This window comes from Panicum hallii, chromosome 1, assembly GCF_002211085.1.
Source record: "Panicum hallii strain FIL2 chromosome 1, PHallii_v3.1, whole genome shotgun sequence".
NCBI lineage: Eukaryota > Viridiplantae > Streptophyta > Magnoliopsida > Poales > Poaceae > Panicum > Panicum hallii.
Genome location: NC_038042.1, coordinates 59,237,421 through 59,261,255, shown reverse-complemented (window position 1 = coordinate 59,261,255; position 23,835 = coordinate 59,237,421). Strand labels below are relative to the sequence as shown.

The following is a 23,835-nucleotide window of genomic DNA, read 5'->3' as shown; positions in this document are numbered from 1 at the left end:
TGGTCATTCCTCTCCTTGGCAGCATGCATGAAGCTGTTGGTCGCCGCTGAGATGTTGCTGTCCCTCGTCCTGCATGCCTGCCTGCCTGCCTGCCTTCTTGCACCACGACATGGCCTGATGCTGGTAGCCACCTTTGTCAGCTGAAAGTCTAGCTCGGCCGGGCCCGGTCCAGCAGGATTTGTAACAACAACGCAACGCATGTTACGAAAAGAACAAAAAAAACGCGTGCAGCAGGCTTGCAGAGCCCGAGAGCCGCCGGCCGATCGTACGAAGATGATTCTCCGGCGGTCCTCGCATCGCATTGGACGCGGAGGGGCAGAGGCTCCTCTCGTCTGGGCCAGCAAGCCCGCGCTCCCGTTCTGCGGCCAGCAAATTGCTTGATCGGTCGATCGCCGCCGCCGGCGTCAGGCCGTTCCTCGGGCTGCAACTGGAAGTCGCTTGTTGACTGCTGTTTCAACCATCAGACTGGCACTAGCTAGGCTGATCAGCTTGGTCGGACGTCACAGGCTCACAGCACGGCAGTATAGTCATGCCTAACGCGTCCTAGGATCGAGCAGTCAGCCGCCTACCCATCTCCTCCCATCAGGAGTAGAACAAGCGCGGCTAGAGCTCCGGCTCCCTCACCATCATCATGCTCGCCCCCTGCCTGACCTGTTAAACATGCCGCAGAGGTTCGGAATCAGGCAGCAGCCTGCTGCCCGCGACAGCAGACGACAACGACGACGACGCGGGTGGCCACATTCATGCCAAGAGGACTCTCCAGGACGGCTCCGTTTCATGCGGCAGTGAGCCGAGATGCGGCGGTGGCTTGAAGCGCGCACGGCGACCGCCAGGGCCAAATACCGTCCACCCCTTGGCTATGCCCGAGCCGTTCGATCAGAAACATGCGGCTGCGATTGCGTCCTCCAGCGTCTCCCTCGCTCGCATCTGTATAGCTGACCCCCGCGCGCGCCACCAGGGCTCCGCCGAGTCGTCGCCGGCGACCTCTGCCCGTGAGAACAACTGATGCAGTCCGCGGTAGCGGCTCTCTGGCGTGCCCATCGCAGATTCCTCTCCGCGGATGGCTCGATCGGTCGCTGAGATCGATGCTGATGTCCTCCGATCAACCGTTAGTGACATCTTTAGAACTCAGACCTGCCAATACTAGCTCTCGGGATCGGACGGAATTCCCCGGAGAAACACAGCAACGCGATCACCACGATACAACCTGCAGCGGATGCGACCAAGACGACGAGCGGTCAGGTCAGTCCTTGTTCTGGAAACGTGCCAGGACGGCGTCCCTATCGCCGATCGCCGCAGTGTACGCGCCCATGAACTCCTGGTACGTGAACGGCCTGTACTGGGGGGCCTCGCCGTCGGGGACCATCCCCGGCGCCGCCGCGACGGCGCAGCCCATCGCCGGCATGACGAACGTGGCCAGCGACGTCCGCGCGGCGCGCGCGTTCGTCACCACGCGGTGCTCGCCGCCCCGCAGGGCGCCGTTGCTGACCACCTCCATCTGGTGCCCAAAGTTGACGACGAGCGCGCCCGGGAGTGGCTCGACGTCGACCCAGCCGCCGCCGCTGCCTCGCTGCCGCGCCTGCAGGCCGCAGACGCCGTTGTCCGCGAGGACGGTGACGACGTTGGGGTCGCAGTGCGGCGCCAGGCCCATCGTCAGGCTCGGTTCCGGGCACGGCACGTAGTGGTTCACGTTCATGATCACCGGCCCGGCGGTCAGCTCCCCCTCGAAGTGGCCCTCGTCGAGCCCCAGCCCCGCCGCGGTAAGCCGCAGCAGGCGCAGCGCCACCGCCCTCACCGCCGTCGTGTACGCCTCCAACGCCGCCCTGCATGAGTCAAAATTTCTTACCAATTGCCACTTTGCCACGACACGAGCGCAGGATGTCAAACATCTCAAGCGGCAAAGGCAAAGTTACCTGAGCCTGGCTGGCTTTTGAGGCCACTGGTGCCTGAATTGCTCCAAGGGGTAGCAGCCAAGCTTGAGGCAGTCCCTCCAGTAGAGAAGCTTCTCCTGGTCGTTGCCGATGCTCGTGTGGAACCGTGGAAGCTTCTTGCTGTCGGTGGAGTAGAGCACCATCTTCTCCTCCGTGGGGAGCCCGAAGAACTCCTCCGCACTGCTCATCATCTCGCCCATCACCTGCCCTGGCACGCCATGGTTGATCACCTGCATGTCACAGTGTGTGTGTGGACCTCCAAACATGTCATATGCTTTCACGACAGGCTAGAATGTCAGAAACTGAAAGATTTTCCATGGACTTTTTTTTTTGAGATGTTCAGGAGGAATTTAAGATCTACTACGGCCAATTAGTAATCTGCCACATCAAGCTGCACGACAACCGGTTGTTAGGTAAATGTCGCATCTTCCCTTCAGATCAGACAGTTGCTAAGACTGACAGGCAACTGAAGAAGAAATTCAGACACAAATTCACCTGAAAGAAACCGAACTCTCTCCCGGCACCCATGATCTGCTTCACAATCCTGTCAGGGTCATCGCCGCCGAGGTCAACTACAGGTATCGCTGCTGCAGAAGACGGTGAGCTCCCCGGTCTCTTGTCCCCCGGGAGCACGTAGGATTCAGGCACTGACTGGTAGGCAGCGCCATTGGAGAGGGGCTCTGCTGCCATCGGAAGTCGTTGGATTTCTCGCGTTGCTTCAGAGATATGCGCCTCTACCCCTCTACGTCCCTGCACCTTTTATGCAACGATGAACAAAAGCATCTTGGGATTCAGGGCTTCTGACCACAACTGGGAACGAACCATTTTGTCGTGGTATGGGTACAATACACGAGACTGCAGATTACTCTATCCGCACAAGTTGACTTTTCTTAAGAAAAAATCAGTGTCAGTACTTGTTTGTTTGGCCGGCTTGATGGTATTGGAAGCAAAACAAATAGTACGGGACGGACGCTGATTTGTTTTAGACCTTTTCATATTCTTCAAATCATCAAAATAAAAGAGATCTTTTTCAGCCTGATGCTGGACGCTGATGGCAGCAAAAGTTTTCATCAGATTGGGGGGATGTTTATGTGCCTCGCTTCGCTTCAACTAACACTGAATTTAAATACATTTGAACAGGTTCGTGGGGGGTTAATTTATTTGAGCGATCAGTTCCTACAACGATCATGTCTTTTTGTTATATTCTGCGAGGAAAAAATCTGGAAAGAGTAAAGGTCTTAAGGATCCTAAGAGCATCACGAAAAATTTCATAATGCAGGTTGGTGGTGACCAACAAGGTGCCAGCAGCAATCTGGGAGGGAGGCACGCAGATCCTGCTGGAGAATGCATACCAGCACGAACCCTAGCCTCTTCATGATCAGCTATCTACTACTTGTGCGGATGCCTGAATTTTTAAGCACGCCGAGCCTCCATCTTGTTGAAATTTTGAGAGAGAATGAAATGACAGCTATCTAGTTGCTCCTTACCTAGTTCCTCTCTGAGATGCTATTGTTGCCCAGTTTTCATGACACAAAGGCGTCAATAGCCTGATGACAGAATGAAATGTATGCATACTCCGCGCAGAGAATTTTTTTTAATCCTGTAGATATCTTTTTAACAAAAGAAAACAGGAGTGATATTTTTTTGGTTGTGTGGTCAACAATGATTAGTAGTCTCCCTTGGAAGAAGTTTCCATGGCATGGATCCTCGTGTTCAAAGATTCCAAAGGCAGGGAGACAAAAAAAAAACATGCAGGTATGAAACCACTCATCAGTCTCCAGTCATCACCATCCAGTTTGTTTTGTCCAGAGCGTGTCTATGATCACACATGAGAACTGAGAAAGCACACCAACCTCTCTCCTATTGAGAGACAGGAAAAAAAACAAAAGGAGAAGGGTCCAATATCCCATTCAGAAACATACTCCAGGCTTGCATCGGCGATCAAGGGTAGTTCGCCACAACTACTACTGATGCAATCCTAGGAATAGACTACTCTGAACAATACGTACACTCGCTACCTTTCTGCTAGTGGCAGCGGTTGCAAAATGGCTGTCCCTGTTTAAGGCCAGGGAACAATGCAAGTTTTCCCATCTCTTGCAAAATTGAGAAGTGATGATGGAGTGGAGTTTTCCGATCCCTTTCGCTTTTGCAGGAAAAGGATCATTTTCCTCTTTCTCGCAGCCTGTGCGTATCTGGAAGTTATTTCTATAAACCAATGTAAAATTGAAAAGTTTCCAAGAGAAGAAGCAACCGCAGACCACTGTAACGGCCTAGCATGCCCTGGAATAGTTTACAAGTCAACACCATGACAACTCAAAAATATATCTCGGTCTCAACACTTCACAAGTGTCATCTTGAGCGTTTGAGAGTTCGTTCAGAATTATAAGACAGTTAAATTGGCTCCTACGATACGAAACTCGTGTGTGCTCACTGCAACCATTGGCGCCCTTTCTGTTTTTCAGATGCCGATGACTAATGGCTGTGGTACTGGTACTCAGAAAGAAAAAAAAAAGAACTGACAAAAAAAATAGAGAGAGACGGTTGCGAGGACAAAAACAGTACAGGGAAGAATAAGTCTCTCCAAGCCATAAGTTCTTGTAGCCATTTTTTCTACAAACATCAGTGTTGGTTGGCACTGACTGACTCTTCTCTTCTCGATTATGGCTTCCTCCATCCGAAAGGCCCCTACTTGTGTACTGGTATGCCAAGGACCTAAATCAGGCAGACCCAAACAACGAACTGTCAGATGAAAGGGAGCTGTGGGGGAGGACTGGGGGAAAAAAGAAACGGCAATCATCCAATAATGTTCTTGTAATCTCCAACCAAGGACGCAAACATGACGGATCAAGTAACTGGAGGGCTTAACCATAAAATGGGTCAGCTTTTATTCCAAAGTCCAATACAAGTCTTTGGGGAATTGGCACAGGGGGAAGAGAGAGACAGGCACACAGGGCTAGAGAGAGAGGGAGACCCATTACCAATGCCAAGAACAAGAAATCAGAGAGGACAGTCGCGAATCCAATCCGAATCCCCTCCAAAAACCCACCAAACAGCCTCCCTTATCTGCAAGAACAAGAACAAGAGAGCATCCTAGGAAAAAAAGAAGCCCAGAAAGACCAAGAAAAAAAGGTACTAGCATCTTTGTGCCCCAGATACACCCCGATCACAAAACTGAATCCCTCCTCTTCCAATCCATCCCGCGAGCAGAGCAAACTATATTTCTTCGATCTGCATCTCGAGATTTTCTTGTAAAAAAATCGTTTTTCTTTACTGTTACTAGTCTTGAGTTGTTGAGAAGTTTCGAGAAGAGTGGTGGAAGGGTTGAAGAGCTCGGAGAAGGAAGGAAATGGATCCGGCCTTGCTGGATGACATCATACGGCGGCTGCTGGAGGTGAAGAATCTGAAGCCGGGGAAGAACGCGCAGCTGTCAGAGTCGGAGATTAAGCAGCTCTGCGCTGCCGCCAAGGAGATCTTCCTGCAGCAGCCTAACCTTCTGGAGCTCGAGGCCCCCATCAAAATCTGCGGTAATTTCCGTTACCCTGTGGCGCCTGAACAATTGCTTCATGCCGGTAGCACCCGAGATGTCACTTTGGGGATTGATTTGGTTGGTCAACGGGGTATCCCGCTGTTTGGTATGTGCCTTTTTGGGTCTCGCTGGTGTACTAAACCCGATCTTTTAATTAAAACTAATCATTTCCAATCCAATCCAATTCTGCTTAGTTTTTTCATGGATTGAAGAATCAATCGAGGATTGAAGTAGAGGTGCATATATGCTTGTAGCGCGTAGCTGTTCGTAGTGATTAGGCATACCTGGAATAGAAACTCTGGTTGTATCTGCTGGAAAAAAGGGCTGCTACTTTTTTTTTACCATCTATTTGATGGTTCTATTACAGATTTTGCACGTATCTTCAACTAGTAATGCTAAATCTTAAAGGAATCTATGCATTGGGTGACTGTTGAGTCATTATGGAGTTTGTATGATTAAATGGCGATTTCAAGATCACATTTCAGATGTTCCAAAAAATGCTGCATGCCCTCAATCTTTAAGTGGGCTTCTGTTACTTGCAGAAGGATTCTAATGCTTTACACGATGAATCTGTTCTGGATATTATAACGAGAAAACTTTTGAAGAGAACAACATAGATGTCTATAACCATGCGGAAATTTGAGTAACATCCCATGGGAGATTAAAGCTGTGCACTTAAATAAAGTTCACTAAAGCAAAGGATTCATAAACTGAATAAAAGCAAACGATTTGTAAACTGGATGCTAGCATTGTTGTATTGTACTGAAATCTTGAGCATGTAATAGTTCATTTGTATTGTTGACAAGATTGCATGGTAAGATAATTCACTGACAGTGACCGCTAATATGTGTTTAATCACACTGACAGTTAACATGTGCTTGATCGCCGATAAAGCACAACTATTTTATAACCCGTTTGCCCCCCTCCTTCTAGGTTTATATACTGTCTTTTGTGGTAGATAACAGCAAACCCTTCAAGTTCTAGCAGTATCTTATCAGCTAAATTGAATCTCAACACTATTTGTAATGATATCTATAGTGATTTTGTTGATTTGAGTATAAGTTAGCCTCAAACATCTTTAACAAAGCTTCATAACAATTGTTGATCTTGTGTATTTTCTTCTGATCAGGTGATGTCCATGGCCAGTATTCTGATCTACTGAGGCTATTTGATTATGGTGGCTATCCGCCTCAGGCCAACTACCTTTTCTTGGGTGATTATGTGGACCGCGGAAAGCAAAGCCTGGAAACAATATGTCTTCTTTTGGCTTACAAGGTCAAGTACCCAGAGAACTTTTTCCTTCTAAGGGGCAACCATGAATGCGCGTCAGTAAATCGCATCTATGGTTTTTATGATGAGTGCAAGCGCAGATTCAGTGTGAAACTCTGGAAAACATTCACAGACTGTTTTAACTGCTTACCAGTGTCAGCACTGATAGATGAGAAGATACTTTGTATGCATGGTGGTCTTTCCCCCGAGTTGAACAAGCTGGATCAAATACTCAATCTGAATCGTCCCACGGATGTGCCTGATACTGGACTGCTCTGTGATCTTCTTTGGTCTGATCCTTCCAATGAAGCACAAGGCTGGGCCATAAATGATCGAGGTGTTTCATATACATTTGGGCCCGATAAAGTCGCTGAATTCCTTGAGAAGCATGATTTGGACCTCATCTGCAGAGCTCATCAGGTTTGCTGTACTCTGAAAGAATGTGACCTACTTACACCCTTACCAAGCAAATTGATTGTTAACTAATGGTTACCTTGTCGGAATTCAGGTTGTCGAAGATGGATATGAGTTTTTCGCTAACCGCCAACTTGTAACAATATTCTCGGCCCCTAACTACTGTGGAGAATTCGATAATGCTGGTGCCATGATGAGTGTAGATGAGACATTGATGTGCTCCTTCCAAATACTGAAGCCTGCAAGGAAGATGTTGGCTGGTTCAACTAATAACAAATCTGGCTTCAAGGTATGCATGATTAACATGGAAACAGTTCATACACACCTTCTGCTAAGTACACTATCATCACCCTATGAAATAGTTTGTTCATTCTTTCTATGGTTTATGATTGTCAAAAACATTACAAACTCATTGTGGCATGCTAGTATTACCATTAACTAATACTGTAGCCATTTAAATTTTGGATGTATGATTATTCAAATCATTTTTTAGTCTGAGCATCAAACCATTCACCAACACCTGCACCTGATGAGTTTTCTTTATTGTATATATGAGATTGTATCATTACTAGTGTCTAGCCTGCAAATCTCAGCACTGTTATTTTATATTTTGTTTTTGTGTGTGTCTGTACAAGTTCTCATAATCGAACTTCAATTGCTTAGTGGCACTTCCAAGCTGTGTCAACTAGATGTTATGGTGATTTATAGATATTAGTTAAAACGATCTCTTTGCAGCTACCTGTTATATCAAGTTATCAACAGACTGCTGCAACTTACTATTATGTACCTGCACTATTGAAATTAATCTTTCATGTTTGCTCTGGCTTTTTTTTTGTTCATGAAAATATGTGCATAGTTGCATGGTCTATCAGATTGCTTTAGAATACATTTCGGCAGGTTTCGGTTTCTCCCACCACGTCATTTATATTTTTTATGCTGTGGAAGTGCATGTCATTATCACTGAGGGAATAGTTGGTTTTGACAGTGACCTTTCCTACAGTTCAACTCATACTGAAGGTTACATAACAGTGGAACCTGTATTTCAAGTTGACCTATCTTGTTTTGTTCCCCACTGAGTATGGCAGAACAAGAATATGACAGATGGTTAGGTGATGTAGAGGTCTTATTTGCTAACCCCACATGACTACATCAGCTATGATGATGTAAGGAAATAGTGTAATATCCTTAACTAGTTGGATGAACCTTCCAATCGTCCATGCACATTGGGATTGGATTTTCAAATTTACTCAAATAGAAATGAGGAACTCACCTAGCTCCGGCCCTCTGCTACACTAACACAATATCATAATTGAGATGGTTAGCATGGAATTGAAACTTTGTCAGGCACTATGGAAAAAATCATTCAAAATCATCTAGACACTTAGGTTAACTTTGTGACCATGCAACTAATTTTTTTTTCTTGCTCTTATTTGACAGTCATTAAGAGGATGGTGACTATGGTCCGATGATGAGCAAGCTGCGATGTTCAGGGGCTGATCTTACAGCAGCTTCAATTAACAGGCATTTTCACCGAAACCTCAGGGCCTGAAAGAGCAGATGTGTACAACTCTCCTTGCAAAGGAACTGTACATCTTCCATGTTGGATTAACACTCTTGTAATGTATTGTTGGCTTTTACTGTGCGGATCTCCTATGATATGAGAGGATGTGAATGAAGACTGTTGTTTCCTTTGCGTCCTAAATTGGAAAGATTCAGGCAGGCATACGCCAATAAGATTGCTTGAGCCTTTCGGGTGCCTTTGGACGGAATGTCCATCCACTTGGCATGGGGTGATCACACTAGTCAGCACCATTCCTTCCTATTTCTGAATCTACACATCAGATATTGTTGATTTCTCTCCCTCCCTCTCTCTTCTATCTTTTGATGGTTGAGCTGTTTGATTTGGGTTCTGCATGATTTGAGCCTCTGGCAGGAATATGCAAGGTCATCCATGATGCAAAGCAGCATATTCAGAGGGTTTTTTCTTTTCTGTTCTGTGGTGTTCTGAATTGAAGACGCGCTGCATGCCTAAGCACGTAAGCTGCCTGCAAAGGAATTGAAGACATCAATCCCAGAAGGTTTCTGTTTTCTTTTCAGGAGAAGCTCTGTGCTGTTGCATTCCTTCAAAGACGTGTGCTGTGAACAGACTGGTAGCCTAGCTACTTGTAGAATTCGATTTTGTTCTTCCTTTCCGAAGCATGGGAATCAGGTTCTCTGGCGTCGAAAATCAAAATGGTCGTCGTTGCAACATGAACCGTGGACGTGGCTGCGCTGGGGGAGGAGAAATCCTAATCTCCCACAGCAACAGGCAACAGCATCCGATTCCTTTCTTCCCCGACGTCTACGACATGCCGCCGGACTCACTAGGCGACCGAGGATTGGATGCTGACGTTGCCTGGAGATGAGTTTCTCTCCGTTGAATTGACCACCAGACACATCCACATCAAATGGAAGAAGAAATTGCTATAAACGGCAGCATTTTTTCTGCCACAATCGGCAGGAAGAGATGCCCAAACCAATTAACTCGGTGCATACACACAGCATTGACAAAGTTCTACCTTTTCCCGGAAGGATTTCTTCTTCCATCTGTAACAAGCAAGTGTACATCTGCCTAATCATAGCCTGCCCAATTGCAGAAGATTTTTGCCAGCCAAAGCTGCTGAATGTCTGTATACCACGTACTAGTATGTGCAGATACTTACTGTATGTCACTCCTGTGTACATCAACAATAAGTACAAGAGGAAAAAAAACAAGGGTAAGCACTAGAATCTAGTAGTATGCGAACCCTAAACTCCTCCCAAATTAACAATCAATCAATTCGAGTGCAAGGCAAGCTATGTGCTTGTTCAGTGGTGGTCGGAACACCTCTACACTGCTATCAGTATCTCAACTCTAGCACTCGCTAATCATGGCAAGATCAGCAACTGCTATTAGAGGCAAAATACCTTCCTTGGCTGCCGTCGCAGGTGTGGAGCAGCAATGGCGCCAGCATCGGGAACCACCACCTCACCTCACCTGGGGGCGATGGAGATGGAGATGTCGGTGGGGACACGGAACTTGGCAGCCCACTCCTGCGCCTCCAGGAACAGCTTGGACACCTTGGCGGCCACCCACGACATGTCCGGCCGCGCCAGGGGGTCCTTGGCCACGCACCGCAGCGCCAGCGCGGTAAGCGACTCCGCCGCGTCCACGGGGAACGAGTCCCTCAGCCTGCGGTCCACCCACCGGCGCATCCCCTCCCCGCCGCCCTCCGCCGCCGCGGCCTCCGCGGTCTCGATCAGCGACGTCCTCTCGTACTCGCCCGTGCCCCGGTTCCCCATCTCGTACCGCACCGGCTCCTGCCCGGACACCAGCTCCAGCAGCAGCACGCCCAGCGCGAACACGTCGGAGCGCCGGGACGGCGGGCCGCCCGACACGAGCTCCGGCGCCATGTACCCGCGCGTGCCCTCGATGCGCCTCCCGCGGCTGCTGCGGCGGCGGTGCCCCCCGGAGCTGCCCCTGGACTCTTCGGTGTCGTCTTTCTGTTCGACCGGGAGCTCGCCGGCGAGGTCGGCGGCGCCAAAATGGGCGATCTTGGCGCGGGGGAGGGGCCCGTCGCCGCAGACGAGGACGGAGGACGCGGAGAGGCGGTTGTGGATGGTATCCGCCTGGAGGTGGACGTAGTAGAGCGCGTCGCAAACGTCGGCGGCGAGCTGGAGGCGCGAGTGCCAGGTGGCGAGCGGGGTGAAGGACGGGTTCTTGGGGTTCCGGAGCAGCGCGGAGAGCGGGGCGGCGTCGGGGACGAGCTCGTAGGCGAGGAAGAGCGTCGTGCGGTCGGGCGACGCGGCGGCGCCGAGGAGGCGCGCGATGGCGGCGTGGTGGCAGTGGCCGAGGACGGCGAGGCGCGCGGTGACCTCGCGCGCGTCGCGGCGGAGCGGGCGGCGGAAGACCGCGGCGGGGTGGCCCCGGAGGGAGCAGCGGAAGGAGTTGGAGGAGGAGGGCGCGGCGCGGAGGAGGCGGTGCTTGGAGGAGAAGTTAGCGGTGGCGGCGGCGAGGTCGTGGAAGGTGAAGAGGAGCGGCAGCTCCGGGAGGGAGTCGCGGAGCGCGGCGAGGGAGGCCGCGGAGGAGGTGGCGGTGGAGGAGGAGGTGGAATAGGAGTAGGCAGCCGGGTAGGAGCTGGTTGCGGTCGAACGCGGCGAGCGGTGGTTTCGCGGGGTGGAGGCGGCGGCGGCCGTGGTGGAGGCGGTGGTGGCGATGGCGCTCTTGGATTTGCACATCCGGTTGGGCTTGGGGCCGACCATGGGGAGCGAGCGGCCGATCGACGCGGCCACCAACCACCTCTCGCTCCCCCTGATGGTGCTGTGTTGTCGTGTCGATCTCGATCTCGCGATTAGAGGGGCGGTGATGCGATAAAGCTTGGTCCTTTTTTCTCTGCAACGGATGGAGAAGGTCGGGAGGAAGGGGAACGGAGAGTCGGAGAGGACACAAGGATGGATGGATGGCTGGTCAAAGGCAGGTCAAACAACCCACTCCATAGGCTAATACTAACAACATAACCTGATTTTTTTCAGTTTTTGTTCTTGCAAATGCAAAGACACTTGTATTATGTGAGTGTTTGACCATTGCACAGCTTTCACTGACCGTAGGGTATCCATTGTTAGTACATGATTTGTGTGTAATTTAGCTCGATGTACTTGTGTTGCACTGGCTGAATACGGCTGTGCAGGGCAACTGTTCTTCTAGATGGAGGAATGGAGCTGGTCCAGAGTTGCTTGGTGATGGATCGATTATCGGGTCATAAAATACAGGCGAACTCTTTTCTCATCTGTTTGATGGTATCAAGACATCGTCTTTTACATGCAGCATGGTGCTCGTGTGGAAAGCAGAAGTTTTTTTATTAGGTTGTTAAGTCCACTCAGTTATTTGTTTATGATGAGCCTAAGAAATGGATTCATGAATGGTTCACGGTTTGTATCTACGGTTTGACATCGTATTAATTCGTTCCATCTCTTGGTGAGTCTGTCAATTGCCATGCATTCCTTTAATTTGAGAAATACTCTAAAATAAAACCAGTCAATAGGTTTGACTTTACACGAGCAGTAATTAAACCCCGGTGCCTAAATAAATAAATTAAATAAATGGACTAAAAGCTAGGAAGAGAACAAATTGTATGGTTGAGTGTGAGGGCGACGGGACTGCGACATCCGTCCAATATTCATCATCGTACTCCCTCTATTCCAAAATATTTTAAAATGTAAGTCGTTTTGACTTTTATAGGTTCATAAATTTTTCTATGCACCTCGATATACATTATATCTAAATACATAATAAATACTATAAATCTAAAATATCAAAAATAATCTATATTTTGGAATGGAGGAAGTACGCATCAAGGACTGCAAATTAAAACCATCTTGCTTGCATATTGGCTTGCTTCCTGGAGAGAACGAATTGAAGCAGCCAATAATATTGGACATCGCTGACGAAGCTGCTAGCCGAGAGATGCGCTGCGCCTCCGCTGGCCACTCCATCCATTGATCGTATGCTATGCAAGCAAACAATGCAAGTTAACTGAGGAGGACCCCCACATGCGGCCTGTGTGCTGTACTTATTAGTATCCGAATGAATGATTGATTTACCATAGAAATATTATATATGCACGCGACATCATGCAAGCATGGCTGGCGGCTGCTAACAGCTGGAGTAGATATATGCTGTTGCAGCAGCAGCAGCAAGTAGTTAACTATACATATCTATACATACGTCTTTCTGTTCTAAATTATAATTTATTTTAGATTTTTTAATAAATAGCTTTTGCTATGTATCATCTAGATGTACAGAGAAAAATCAAAATAAATTGTAATTTGGAACCGAAAGTAGTATCCTCGAAGGATGGGCAAGGACAATCATCTGTATGGCTGGTTATACATAGTACTCCCTCCGTCCTAATATAGATCCTAATATATAATATATAAAGCGTAACCATTTTTTACTCAAGTCCCATAATATTATATAAGATGCGCCCTCTCTGTATGCACGTACATCGATACAGTAATATTAATGTTGATAGAGAGAATTAAATAAATTTCTTGATCTTTAAACCAGAGGTGATTATGCCCTTGTATACTGGAACGGAGGGGGTATAAGATATTTTCACTTCTCTGCTAGCTCATCAATCTGTGGCTGGTTAGATTCGTAACCATGATCAGCAGATACTGCTTCTTTGCTGCTGCTGCTTTATCGACCAACCTCATCATCGATCTCATGGTGAATTGATGATGATTGGTCAGCTAGCCCGTTAGTCTGTAAGGAGAAGCAACCACTAATTAACCAGCACGGGAGTGTTACGTATGCGCTTGCTCGATCATTAGCTGCTCCATCCTCATCTTTGATCCTCCAAATCAAGGACCTGGCCTTCACTTCATAGGGGGCAAGTCAAGAGCCCAATAGCAAACTACTAGCTTCGTAAGCATCTCGTTAGCAACGCATCACCATCGCTAGTGCTAAGCCCAATATAACTGTAGCACTGCCAGGCCCATCAGAAAGCCCAGACAGAATCTAGGTCCACTTAAAACGCCGCCCGCGGGCCGCTCTCTTTCTTTCTTCCCCAGTGAAGAGAAGAGAAGAGAAGAGCAGCAGCACACGGGGGGCCACGCCTCCCCCAGTCCACCTACCTCCTCTCTGTCTCTGACCGCAGCAGGTCTCTGTCTCCATCTTCGAGAGGCTTCCTCCCTCCGCCGCCATGGCCGCCGCCCGCCTGCTCCCGCTGCTCAGACGCCGCCTCGCCGCCACGAACGCCGACTCGCCCGCCCCCTCCTCCCGAGGTACACGGATCTTTACCCCTCGCACCCCTTATCTCTCTCTCTCTCTCTCTCTCTCTCTCTCTCTCTCTCTCGATTGCTGTGTTTTGTCTTAGCTGTGCTTCCATTCGGGGTTAGTGGGTGCCTTGTGCTCCAGCGTCCTCCCCCATCCCCTAGGGCCCTAGCTGCAGGCTTATGCTTAGATTGGCTGTGTGCGCCGTCAAGGTTTCGGTTTGGATTCATGACTGGGTTTTGTGTGCCCATGATGTGTCTGTCCGTCCCCATGTTTAGTAGGCTTAACGAATTTATAACCCCGCGGTTTATGCTTTCCACAAATCCTCTGTCCTGAAACGCAGTGGGCAATACAAACTGTTCCTCACTGCTCTCATGAACAGAATAGCCGACTCGACTGCTCCTTATGCTGATAGCTAGTACATCCCCCCTATTGTTACTACTAGAGTACTAGACAACTACTACGGTATTACCCTGCTTTTGCAAAGACCTAATAACTGCTACTGACTCCCAAGTTGTGATTGTGAGCACAAATGGTCTACTCGCAGTTGCCATTTCATCCTTGTGTGTACCATAGCTCTGTTTCCAACTTTGAAATGCAGATGAGTTGAGCGCTGAACTGAAAGCTCGTGTCGTGTCGTTGCAGGATTTTCGTTTCCTCCAACCACATCTGCAGGGCTAAGATCCCTCCTGACAGTTACCGAAGCAAGCAACAATGCATCGGACAACAATCCTTTGGACCATGAGCAAGAGGGTTCCAGAACCGACACGCCTCCAGCTTCAGTCCCTGCACCGGAGCCCAGCTTCAAGGTCAGAGATACCTCCAACCTGAAGATCTCGCCCAGGCACTACCTTGCCATGATCTTTACATGCAAGATCTGCGAGACCAGGTCTATGAAGATGGCCAGCCGGGATTCGTACTGAAACGAACCGGATTCCCGTATCGAGGAATCCGACTCCCTGTATCGTCGTGATAGTCCCTGGATCAAGCGCTATCACATACAGAACTCATTTCAGGCATAATATCACAGTCATGCTCATAAAAAGGTCAATCACGGGTTTAATTATTACATAAATCCAGAGGATCTGTAGTACGGGATTTATTACAAGCCTTTCGGCTAAATCGAACAAGCAAAAAGCGCATAGCGGTAGCTAGGTCTTCGGCCGTCCTCCATCTTCGGGTTCCACCTCCACAGGCGACTTGAGCGTAGCTCGGGCCTCAGTCGTACCATCCGTCGTCGTTGGGGTCGAATTCCGGGTCGGATCCTGCATCGTACCAGGCTATCCCCAAGGAATGGGATAGGTTCACGTCACCATCCGTATGCAAGCTTTATTGGTCTATTCTACGGATATAACAAGTTCAAGGGTAGAGCTGGGGGTTTCCCTATGCATGCAATATAATATAAGTAAGAATTCACATCTCCTTTCATTTCCGACTCGGGCTCTTCCGGCATTCCGGACTCCCGGTCACACACACCTTCCAACACCACCAAGTCGATGCGAGAACTCCCTCTCCTCGCATCTCAACTGCCCACTGGCAGGACAAAAATTCTAGAGGGAGGTAGAAATCATGAGTAACACTAGCTAATAAGAGCAACAGAGGAGTAGGGATGTCCATAACCGAGGACGCGGCTATACGTATAGTTTTCACCCTGCAGGGGTTGTACACCTGGTCCCACTCGAATCGACACTAGTCGGAGATCAGCCGACTAGTATACGAAACACCGGTCTACGAAACGGAAATAGGAGCCACGGCACCATCCGGCTTTCCCGGGTCTTGGGCGCATCCTCCCGCGAGAGGTCGCCCCGGGACTGTGAAGCCTCCCATGCGTCTCGGGGAACGTGAGGTCAGCACCTCCTTCCCCTGCACCGATACTCGATCCTCCTACCGGCTTGGTACCGCGCTTGCTAAGTCCGGACCGGGCCCACCCTCATAATGGGTAAGTGGTGTGCACGCTTACAAAGTCCCACAAGTCATGGTTACTCTCACTCGGTCCTTATCTGCCGGAGCGGGCATCTTCGTCACACGCGTATCCACCACGGTGGTCCGCAACTGCACCCTTAACGGGTGCCCCAAACACCTCAACATGTAACCAGAACTGTACCCGCCACAGGTACACCGTAGGGTGTGCCAAGATACACACCCCAAGCCCTCGATCCACGATCGAGTTAGGTCGCCCACTCCCGGCTAAGCCCTAATCACCAACTCCTGATGGGAATCACTTCACACACGCCAAGACTATCCATCCATATCCCACACATACACTTTCAAGGATTTACAAGGCATATCATATAATAAGCAATTCAAAGTGGGTTGACAAGGAGTATGGATCGTAAAGAGGCCATGCAGGTTTATCTCGAAATATATATACATATATATATATATATACACACATACAGCAATAGCATAACTACAAGCAAATGCCTAATGGGAGTTCAATTCGTAGATGGGCGTGAACCTGGCGTCTCCTCGAAGTCCTCCTGAGTCTCCGGGTAGTCCTGGTCGTCGGTCAGCTCCTCGCGGACGGGTCCTATTCGTAAATACGAGTAAGAGTAGGGTCCAAAGTGCAAAAGTGCACAAAAGGTTGCAAATAAGATCCAAATCATCACAAAACCTACTCTAACAGGTGGCTCATGATTTTAGAAGAATTATGAAACTGGTTTCATAATTTTCGGAGGTCCCGATAATTTATTATGAATTTTCTAAGGAAAATCCCATTTCTGAAATTAATAAAGGATTTTTAGAAAAGAAAGCCTGAAAACAGGGACACGTGGCAGCACCTGGATGTGCCACGTGGCTTGCTGACGTCAGCATGACGTCAGCAGAGGGGGTCCCGGGTGATGACGTCAGCAGTGGGCCCTGCTGACGTCATCGTTGACCGGTCAACGTTGACCGGTCAACGGTCAACGGTCAAAGCGGGTCAGCGGTCAATGGTCAGCGGGCAATGGTCAGCGGGCCCCACCGGTCAGCCTCAGCCCGAGGCTGACGGATGGGCCCCACGGGTCAGCCGGGTAAAAGAAAAAGATCATGGCTCGGTTTCTGGGCCGAAAGGGAGTGGGCCGGCTCGAGGCCCGGCTAAGCGCGTGGTGCGGCTCGGGGTTCAGCTCGGCCTGCGGCTCAGCAGGCCGGCTCGGGCAGGTGGGCTACGCGAGCGCGAAGCTCGGCTCGGCTTGTCTTGGCTCGGCTCCCTCCGCGGGCCGGCTTTCTTTCTTCCACGGGCTGGGCCTCCTCTTCTCCCTCTCTTTCCTTCTGGCTGGGCCGCCCCTTCGTCTTCCTCCTCTCGCGGGCCGGCGGCGTCGTTCCCTTTTTTCCTCTGACAGCTTGGTCCCACCGGTCAGCCTCTGCGGGATCCGGTGTGGCGGCCCGGATCCGGTGCGACAGAAGGTGTGCGTGCGTGCGTGTGGGTGCGTGTGAGAGAGCGCCCGAAAGGTGCTCGGGGAAATGCCCCTGTGACCCGGCCGCGACGCGAACGCGACGTCACGGTCGCGTCGCGGGGTGGCTGCGCACGGCGTGGCCGTGGCGTGGGTGTGGCGAGGCTGGGCCAGCAGCTCGGCTTGGGTTCGGTCGGGGGCGTGCACGCACGCGCGCGGTGCCTGGCTGCCCAGGACCGCGGCGCGGCCGTGCCGTGCGCGGGGCACCGGCGCTCCGGGCCCGCGGCACGACGGCGGCGGCGGAAAGGGCGACGGCGGTTGCGGGAGTGAGCAGCGGCGCGTCGGGCTCCTGCAGAAGACAAACGGCACGGCGGCCGGAGGGAAGGGAGATCCTACGGCCTACTACTGAGGGTTCATCGGCGGCCAGTGGCACACGCCGGCAGCAGTGGGGAAGGAAAGGGTGGCGGCCGTGGCGCTCACCGGGGGCTGACGGGGAAACGGTCGGTGCGGCGGTGAGGCGACGCAGGCGGGTCGGTGCCGTGCGGGGTGCGCTGCAACGTCGACGTAGACGATCGGGGGCGCCGGCTCGGTGAAGCTCCGGCGTGGGACGGCGTCTTCCTCCTCGCGCAGCTCCGGGCGGCGGCGGTGTAGTCGTCCACGGGCTCCTCCTCGCGCAGCACTTCTCCTCCTCCCTCCGCCCTTCTCTCTTCTCCTCGGGCTACGGCGGCGGTGGAAGAGGGCAAGGCTCGGGCGGCTAGGGTTTTTGGGGTGGCAGCCGAGGGCTTCTTATGGGGCGGTCTAGGGTTTGTGGCGCGGGCTCGGGCGCCGAGGGCGGTGATGCCCGGCGTCCGTGCCACGGCCACGCGGCGGCCATCGAGCGGCTCAGGGGCTCGGCAGCGCGGGCGGCCGAGGCGGGGAAAAGGTGGAGCGCGCGCGGGCGGTCGCGGCGGCTGTCGCGGAGCGGGGACAGGGAGGCGCGGCTGCCAGGTGACGCAAGGGGAGCGGGGCCGCGGCCGGGGAGAAAGAAGAAAAGGGAGAGGCGGGCGGTTACGGTGCCTTGTCGCGGAGTGGCGGCGAACGGCGACGCGGGCGAGCGGGAGCCAGGAGAGGGCGCGGGCGACGGGAGGAAGGGGAAAGCTGACGGGTGGGTCCCGCCCGTCAGCTGCCCCGGGCGAAGGATGACGCGGCGCCGAGAAGCGTCGCGATGGTGGGCTGGGCCGATGACGTTGGGCTGGTTCGCGCGCGGGGAGAAGAAGGGAAGGGAGGAAGGGCAGCTGGGCTCGGGTTCGTTTGGTTGGTGGGCTTGCGGCCCACGGGGGATGTTAGGGTTAGAAAATAGATTTGAATTTGAATGGCTCTTTCAAATTCAAATCTCACTCAAGAGAATCAAACAATTTCGAAAATCCAACTCAAGTGAAATGCAATAATCATTCAAATCATGTTTACACACAAAAGTTTTTGAAATCCACGAATTTTGTTAAACAATCCCTACAAATTTTAACATGGAATGTTACAGACTCCCCCCCTCACAAGAATCTCGTCCCCGAGATTAAAGGCTTACCTGGTCTTCGAAAAGGTGTGGGTATTTCTCTTTCAGATCGGACTCCTTCTCCCAAGTGGCTTCCCGTTCGGTGTGATTACTCCAAAGAACCTTGCAGTAGGGAATGGAGGTTCTTCTAGTCTCTTTATCTGCCCGGGCTAGAATCTTCACGGGATACTCAACATACTCAAGCGTTTCTTGCAAGTCCACTGCTTCTGGGGGTATTGTCTCATCCGGTACTCGTAAGCACTTGCGTAACTGAGATACGTGGAAAACTGGGTGTACTCCAGCAAGTTCTTCTGGTAAGTTTAGTTTGTACGCCAATCCTCCGATCCTTTGAATGATCGGATACGGTCCAACGAACCTCGGGGCTAGCTTCCCGTTGACATGGAATCTCTTGGTGCCTCGGAGTGGTGACACCTTCAGGTATACGTGGTCTCCGACTTCGAACGAGAGGTCTCTTCTCCTCTTGTCGGCGTAGCTCTTCTGTCTGCTCTGCGCTACCTTCAGGTTCTCCCTGATCTTGGCGACATTCTCCTCAGCCTCTAATATCGAGTCTGGACCAAAATACGATCTCTCTCCGGTTTCTGACCACATCAGCGGTGTTCTGCATTTTCTGCCATAAAGTGCCTCGAAAGGTGACATTCGCAAACTGGCCTGATGGCTGTTGTTGTACGTGAACTCAGCATAGGACAAACTCTTCTCCCAATCACTGCCGTAGGCTAGCACACATGCTCTAAGCAAGTCCTCGAGTATCTGGTTCACTCTCTCGGTCTGCCCATCGGTCTGGGGATGAAAGGCGGTGCTGTAATCTAGTTGAGTCCCTATAGATTTGTGCAAACTCTGCCAGAATTTTGAGGTGAACTGAGGGCCTCGATCTGATACTATGCTTCGTGGTGCTCCGTGGAGTTTCAGAATGTTCTCTATGTACAATTCGGATAGTCGGCTCACGGGGTACGTGGTCTTGACGGGGATGAAATGTGCCACTTTGGTTAGGCGATCGACGATTACCCAAATGGAGTCATTGCCCTTCAGAGTCCGGGGTAACCCTGTTATGAAGTCCATGCCGATATCGTCCCACTTCCATACGGGAATATTAAGTGGTTTCAGCAGTCCGGCAGGGCGCTGGTGTTCTGCCTTGATCCTTCTACAAATATCGCACTTTGCCACGAACTCGGCTATGTCCGTTCTCATGTCGTTCCACCAGAAACGGTCCTTCAGGTCTTGGTACATCTTCGTACACCCTGGGTGTATGGCGTACTTGGAGTTATGCGCTTCATCCAGAATCTCGGCACGGATCCCTTGATCCTGGGGTACACATATGCGATCTTTCAGCCATATGGTTCCTTGGTCGTCGACCCGATAGTCGGTCGCTTTCCCGTCTCGCATTGCTCGCTTGAGCTTCTGAAGTTCCGGGCATCGTCGCTGTGCTTGCTTGATTCGATCTTCCAGATCGTACTTGACTGTCATTGTGTTCAGGTGCCCTTGTTCTACTATTTCTAACTTCAGCCTCTCGAGTTCATCACACAGAGCTGGCTGCCCCTCACGAACTAGCAGATTGCTGCAATAGTGTTTCCTACTCAAGGCGTCTGCTACGACGTTAGCCTTGCCGGGGTGGTACTGAATGTTCAGGTCGTAGTCCTTGATCAGCTCTAACCATCTCCTCTGCCTCATATTCAGCTCTGCCTGAGTAAAGAAATACTTTAGGCTCTTGTGGTCGGTATAGATATCGCACTTGTTGCCAATGAGGTAGTGCCTCCAAATCTTCAGGGCGTGCACTACCGCCGCGAGTTCAAGGTCGTGGGTAGGGTAGTTCTCTTCGTGCTTCCGCAACTGCCGGGAGGCATACGCCACAACCTTGCCATCTTGCATCAGCACACAACCCAGGCCTTGACGAGAAGCGTCACAATAGACGACGAAGTCCTTTCGGATGTCCGGAAGGGTGAGGACTGGGGTGGTAGTAAGTCGGGACTTGAGCTCTTGGAAGCTGGCTTCGCACTTGGATGACCATACAAACGGCACGTTGTTCTTGAGTAGCTCGGTCATAGGCTTGGCAATCTTGGAAAAGTTCTCGATGAATCGCCGGTAGTAACCTGCCAAACCCAGGAAGCTTCGGATGTCGGTAACGCTCTTCGGCTGTTGCCACTCGGACACTGCTTCGATCTTCTCGGGATCTACGGCAACCCCTTCAGCAGTCAACACGTGGCCTAGGAAGGCAACCTTCTCTAGCCAAAACTCACACTTGCTGAACTTAGCATACAACTGGTTCTGTCTTAACCTCTCGAGTACTACCCTCAGATGCTCAGCGTGTTCTTCGGCTGTCTCGGAGTAGACCAAGATGTCGTCGATGAAGACTACGACGAACTTGTCCAGTTCTTCCATGAACACCTTGTTCATCATATTCATGAAGTAGGCGGGTGCATTGGTCAGTCCGAAAGATACTACGGTGAACTCGTACTGGCCATACCTGGTCACGAATGCTGTCTTCGGAATATCGCTTTCCCGGATTTTCATCTGATGGTATCCGGATCTCAGATCGATCTTGCTGAAGAATTTGGCTTTCCGCAACTGGTCAAGCAAATCATCGATTCTGGGCAACGGGTACTTGTTCTTGATGGTCACGGCATTCAGCGATCGGTAGTCGATGCATAGCCTCATGGTTCCGTCCTTCTTCCTCACGAACAACACGGGTGATCCCCATGGCGATGCACTGGGCCTGATATACTGTTTATCTAGCAGATCCTTCAACTGATTCTTCAACTCGGTGAGTTCTTCTGCGGACATGCGGTAGGGTCGCTTCGCGATCGGTGCCGTTCCTGGCACAAGGTCAATCACGAACTCGACATCCCTGTCTGGCGGTAGACCTGGCAGCTCCTCGGGAAACACGTCAGGATACTCGCAAATCACCGGTACATCTTCGGGCGTCTTCTTCTCCAAACTGTTCAGATTGTACACCTGAGGTACATCTCGGGACTTCAACGGTTCCACTTCGACCTTCTTCCCACTAGGGTGTTCCAGGGTTACTAATCTGGGCGAGCAAGATATGACACCCTTATGTGCTGTCAACCAATCCATTCCCAAAATAACATCTATCCCTTCTGACGGCAGTACTGTCAGATCAGCTGTGAATGGCAGTCCCTGAATCATGATCTTCACTCCTTTACATGCTAATGTGCACCTATGATCCCCCAGCGGGGAGCTAGTGATGATAGGGTGGCTTCTCGGGGTCATCGGAAGGGACTTTTGTGCAACACACTTTGAAGAGATGTAGGAGCAAGTGGCTCCGGAGTCAAATAACACCAAGGCCTTAGAGCCGTTGATAAGATACTCACCTGTCACGACGTCGGGGGCATCCCGGGCTTCCTCCTCTGTCAGGTGGGTGAGGCGGCCACGGTCTGCGGAGCGCGGAGCTTGAGCGGGCCTGCCGGTGGAGCCAGGCGCGCGAGCTGGAGTCGAGGCCTTCTTCTCGGGGCACTCATAGGACTTGTGGCCCGGTTTGTTGCAGGTGAAGCAAACAAACGGCGTCGAGCCACTGTTGGTCCTCTGTGCCGGCTGCTGGCGGTGGTAGTTGCCTCCTCCTTGGTTCTGTCCTCCGTGGGTCCTGTTGCCGGAGTAGTGGTTGCCTCCTCCACTGAAGTTCCTGCCCGGCTGACTGGAGCCGGATCGGAAACCGCTCCTCGGTAGTAGAGGTGGCGCGTTCCTTGCCTTCTGGAAGGGTCGGTCTCGTGCCTGGTGGTCGGTCTGGCGCTTCTTGTTGCGCTGACGGTCTTCCCATCCTAGTCTCTCCCTCTCCACAGCAATGGCACGGTTGACCAAGCTGCGGAGGGATGGGTACTCGCATCCCGTCACGATCTGACGGATGCCGTGGTGTAGTCCTCGGAGAAACCAGAACTGTTTCTTCTCCTCGGTGTTGGTGTCGTCTGCAGCGTACCTCATCATCTTGGTGAAGTGACGCTCGTACTCCTCCACCCTCATCGTACCCTGGGTCATGGTACGAAACTCCTGAGCCTTCTGGATCATCACTTGCCGGGGCACGTGCTGCTCACGGAATGACCTGGCAAACTCCTCCCACGAGATGTGTGCTGGGTCATGGTGGGAGTCACAGTAGCTGTCCCACCACGACTTGGCGGTACCCTCAAGCTGGTGGACTGCGAGTGCGACGCACTCCTCGTCGGTGCAGTTGGTGAGGTCCAACTTGGTCTCGATCACCCTTAGCCAGTCATCGGCTTCCAAGGGGTCCTCGGCGTAGCTGAAGGTCGGGGCCTTCAGGCGGATGAACCTCTCGATCTTGCGCTGGAGGTCCTCTTCAGGCGGGCCGTGACGGTTGGCTCCGTGGTTCCTCTGGTCGACTGACTCAGCCAGACGCTGAAGAAGCTGCGTCTGCCTGTCCATGATCTCTGCGAGCGTCGGCGGTGGTGGCGGTGGCTGCTGTGCTGGCTCAGCGTCGATCTCTTCATCGACCTCCTCCTCATCGGCTTCGTCTCCTCGGCGTGCCTCCCCAAAGGCGCGGGGTGCGGCACCCGCGGCAGGTCCTCTGCCTCTTCCACGCCCTGCTGCCGGGGCACGTGCTGGGGCAGCACGTCCGCGCCCACGGCCAAACGGGCGACCTCGTCCGCGTGCTTCGGCTGCGGCTTCCTCCTGGGCGGCTTGTTCGAAACGAGCCATCAAGCGGTCGGACCTCCGGATCGACATTTCCTGTGTAGGGTGAAGGGGGAAGTTCTCTTGCGTAAACGCCGGCACTCACCACCCAAAATAAAAGAATACACACATAGGCAAATATGCCAATTATCTGAGAACCACGCAAGAATAACGGCAATAATGTTTTAAAATGAGAATAATGATCGAACAAAATAATGCGAGAATGAAGAGTCATAACATCCATCCATTCAGACATCAAACAGGCAGTACAAGGAGTCACCGGTGTTATCTCGAGGTCAACACAAAAGCCTTCAAGATAACACCCCCAACTCACACTCTAAGAATACATCGTG

The 23,835-nt window shown here is 51.6% G+C and overlaps 4 protein-coding genes across 7 annotated transcripts in view; 2 read left to right on the top strand and 2 right to left on the bottom strand.

Annotated features, from left to right (window-relative positions):
* Positions 1–895: 895 nt before the first annotated feature.
* LOC112876586 (2'-deoxymugineic-acid 2'-dioxygenase-like) lies at positions 896–2,709 on the bottom strand. Its single transcript, XM_025940732.1, has 3 exons — positions 2,427–2,709; positions 1,914–2,161; positions 896–1,823 (listed from the first exon to the last, which is right to left on the bottom strand). Exons 1-3 carry the CDS (start codon positions 2,619–2,621, stop codon positions 1,244–1,246), a joined length of 1,023 nt encoding a protein of 340 aa, XP_025796517.1. The 5' UTR covers positions 2,622–2,709; the 3' UTR covers positions 896–1,243.
* A 1,608-nt stretch (positions 2,710–4,317) lies between these two features.
* On the bottom strand, positions 4,318–11,958 carry LOC112883568 (lysM domain receptor-like kinase 3). 2 transcript variants are annotated; one of them, XM_025948895.1, is made up of 2 exons: positions 10,087–11,958; positions 4,318–4,643 (listed from the first exon to the last, which is right to left on the bottom strand). In XM_025948895.1, the coding sequence occupies exon 1, from the start codon at positions 11,419–11,421 to the stop codon at positions 10,153–10,155; it is 1,269 nt and encodes a 422-aa protein (XP_025804680.1). In that variant the 5' UTR covers positions 11,422–11,958; the 3' UTR covers positions 4,318–4,643; positions 10,087–10,152. The 2 variants fall into 2 exon arrangements, with proteins under 2 accessions (XP_025804680.1, XP_025804670.1); XM_025948885.1 differs by lacking the exon at positions 4,318–4,643 and adding an exon at positions 9,684–9,854 and having other exon boundaries at positions 10,087–11,957.
* LOC112883579 (serine/threonine-protein phosphatase PP1) lies at positions 4,832–9,000 on the top strand. Its single transcript, XM_025948904.1, has 5 exons — positions 4,832–5,060; positions 5,212–5,455; positions 6,587–7,146; positions 7,235–7,429; positions 8,578–9,000. Exons 2-5 carry the CDS (start codon positions 5,278–5,280, stop codon positions 8,593–8,595), a joined length of 951 nt encoding a protein of 316 aa, XP_025804689.1. The 5' UTR covers positions 4,832–5,060; positions 5,212–5,277; the 3' UTR covers positions 8,596–9,000.
* A 1,789-nt stretch (positions 11,959–13,747) lies between the features above and the next one.
* LOC112892001 overlaps positions 13,748–23,835 on the top strand; it is a 37,147-nt gene continuing 27,059 nt past the window's right edge. For all 3 annotated transcript variants that reach the window (XR_003228641.1, XM_025959041.1, XM_025959050.1), the window contains exons 1-2: positions 13,748–13,944; positions 14,579–14,848. Coding sequence is in view for 2 of the 3 variants with exons in the window: in XM_025959041.1 (XP_025814826.1) it covers positions 13,863–13,944; positions 14,579–14,848 (352 nt within the window). In the remaining variant the exon portion in view is untranslated. The remainder of the gene's footprint in view (positions 13,945–14,578; positions 14,849–23,835) is intronic.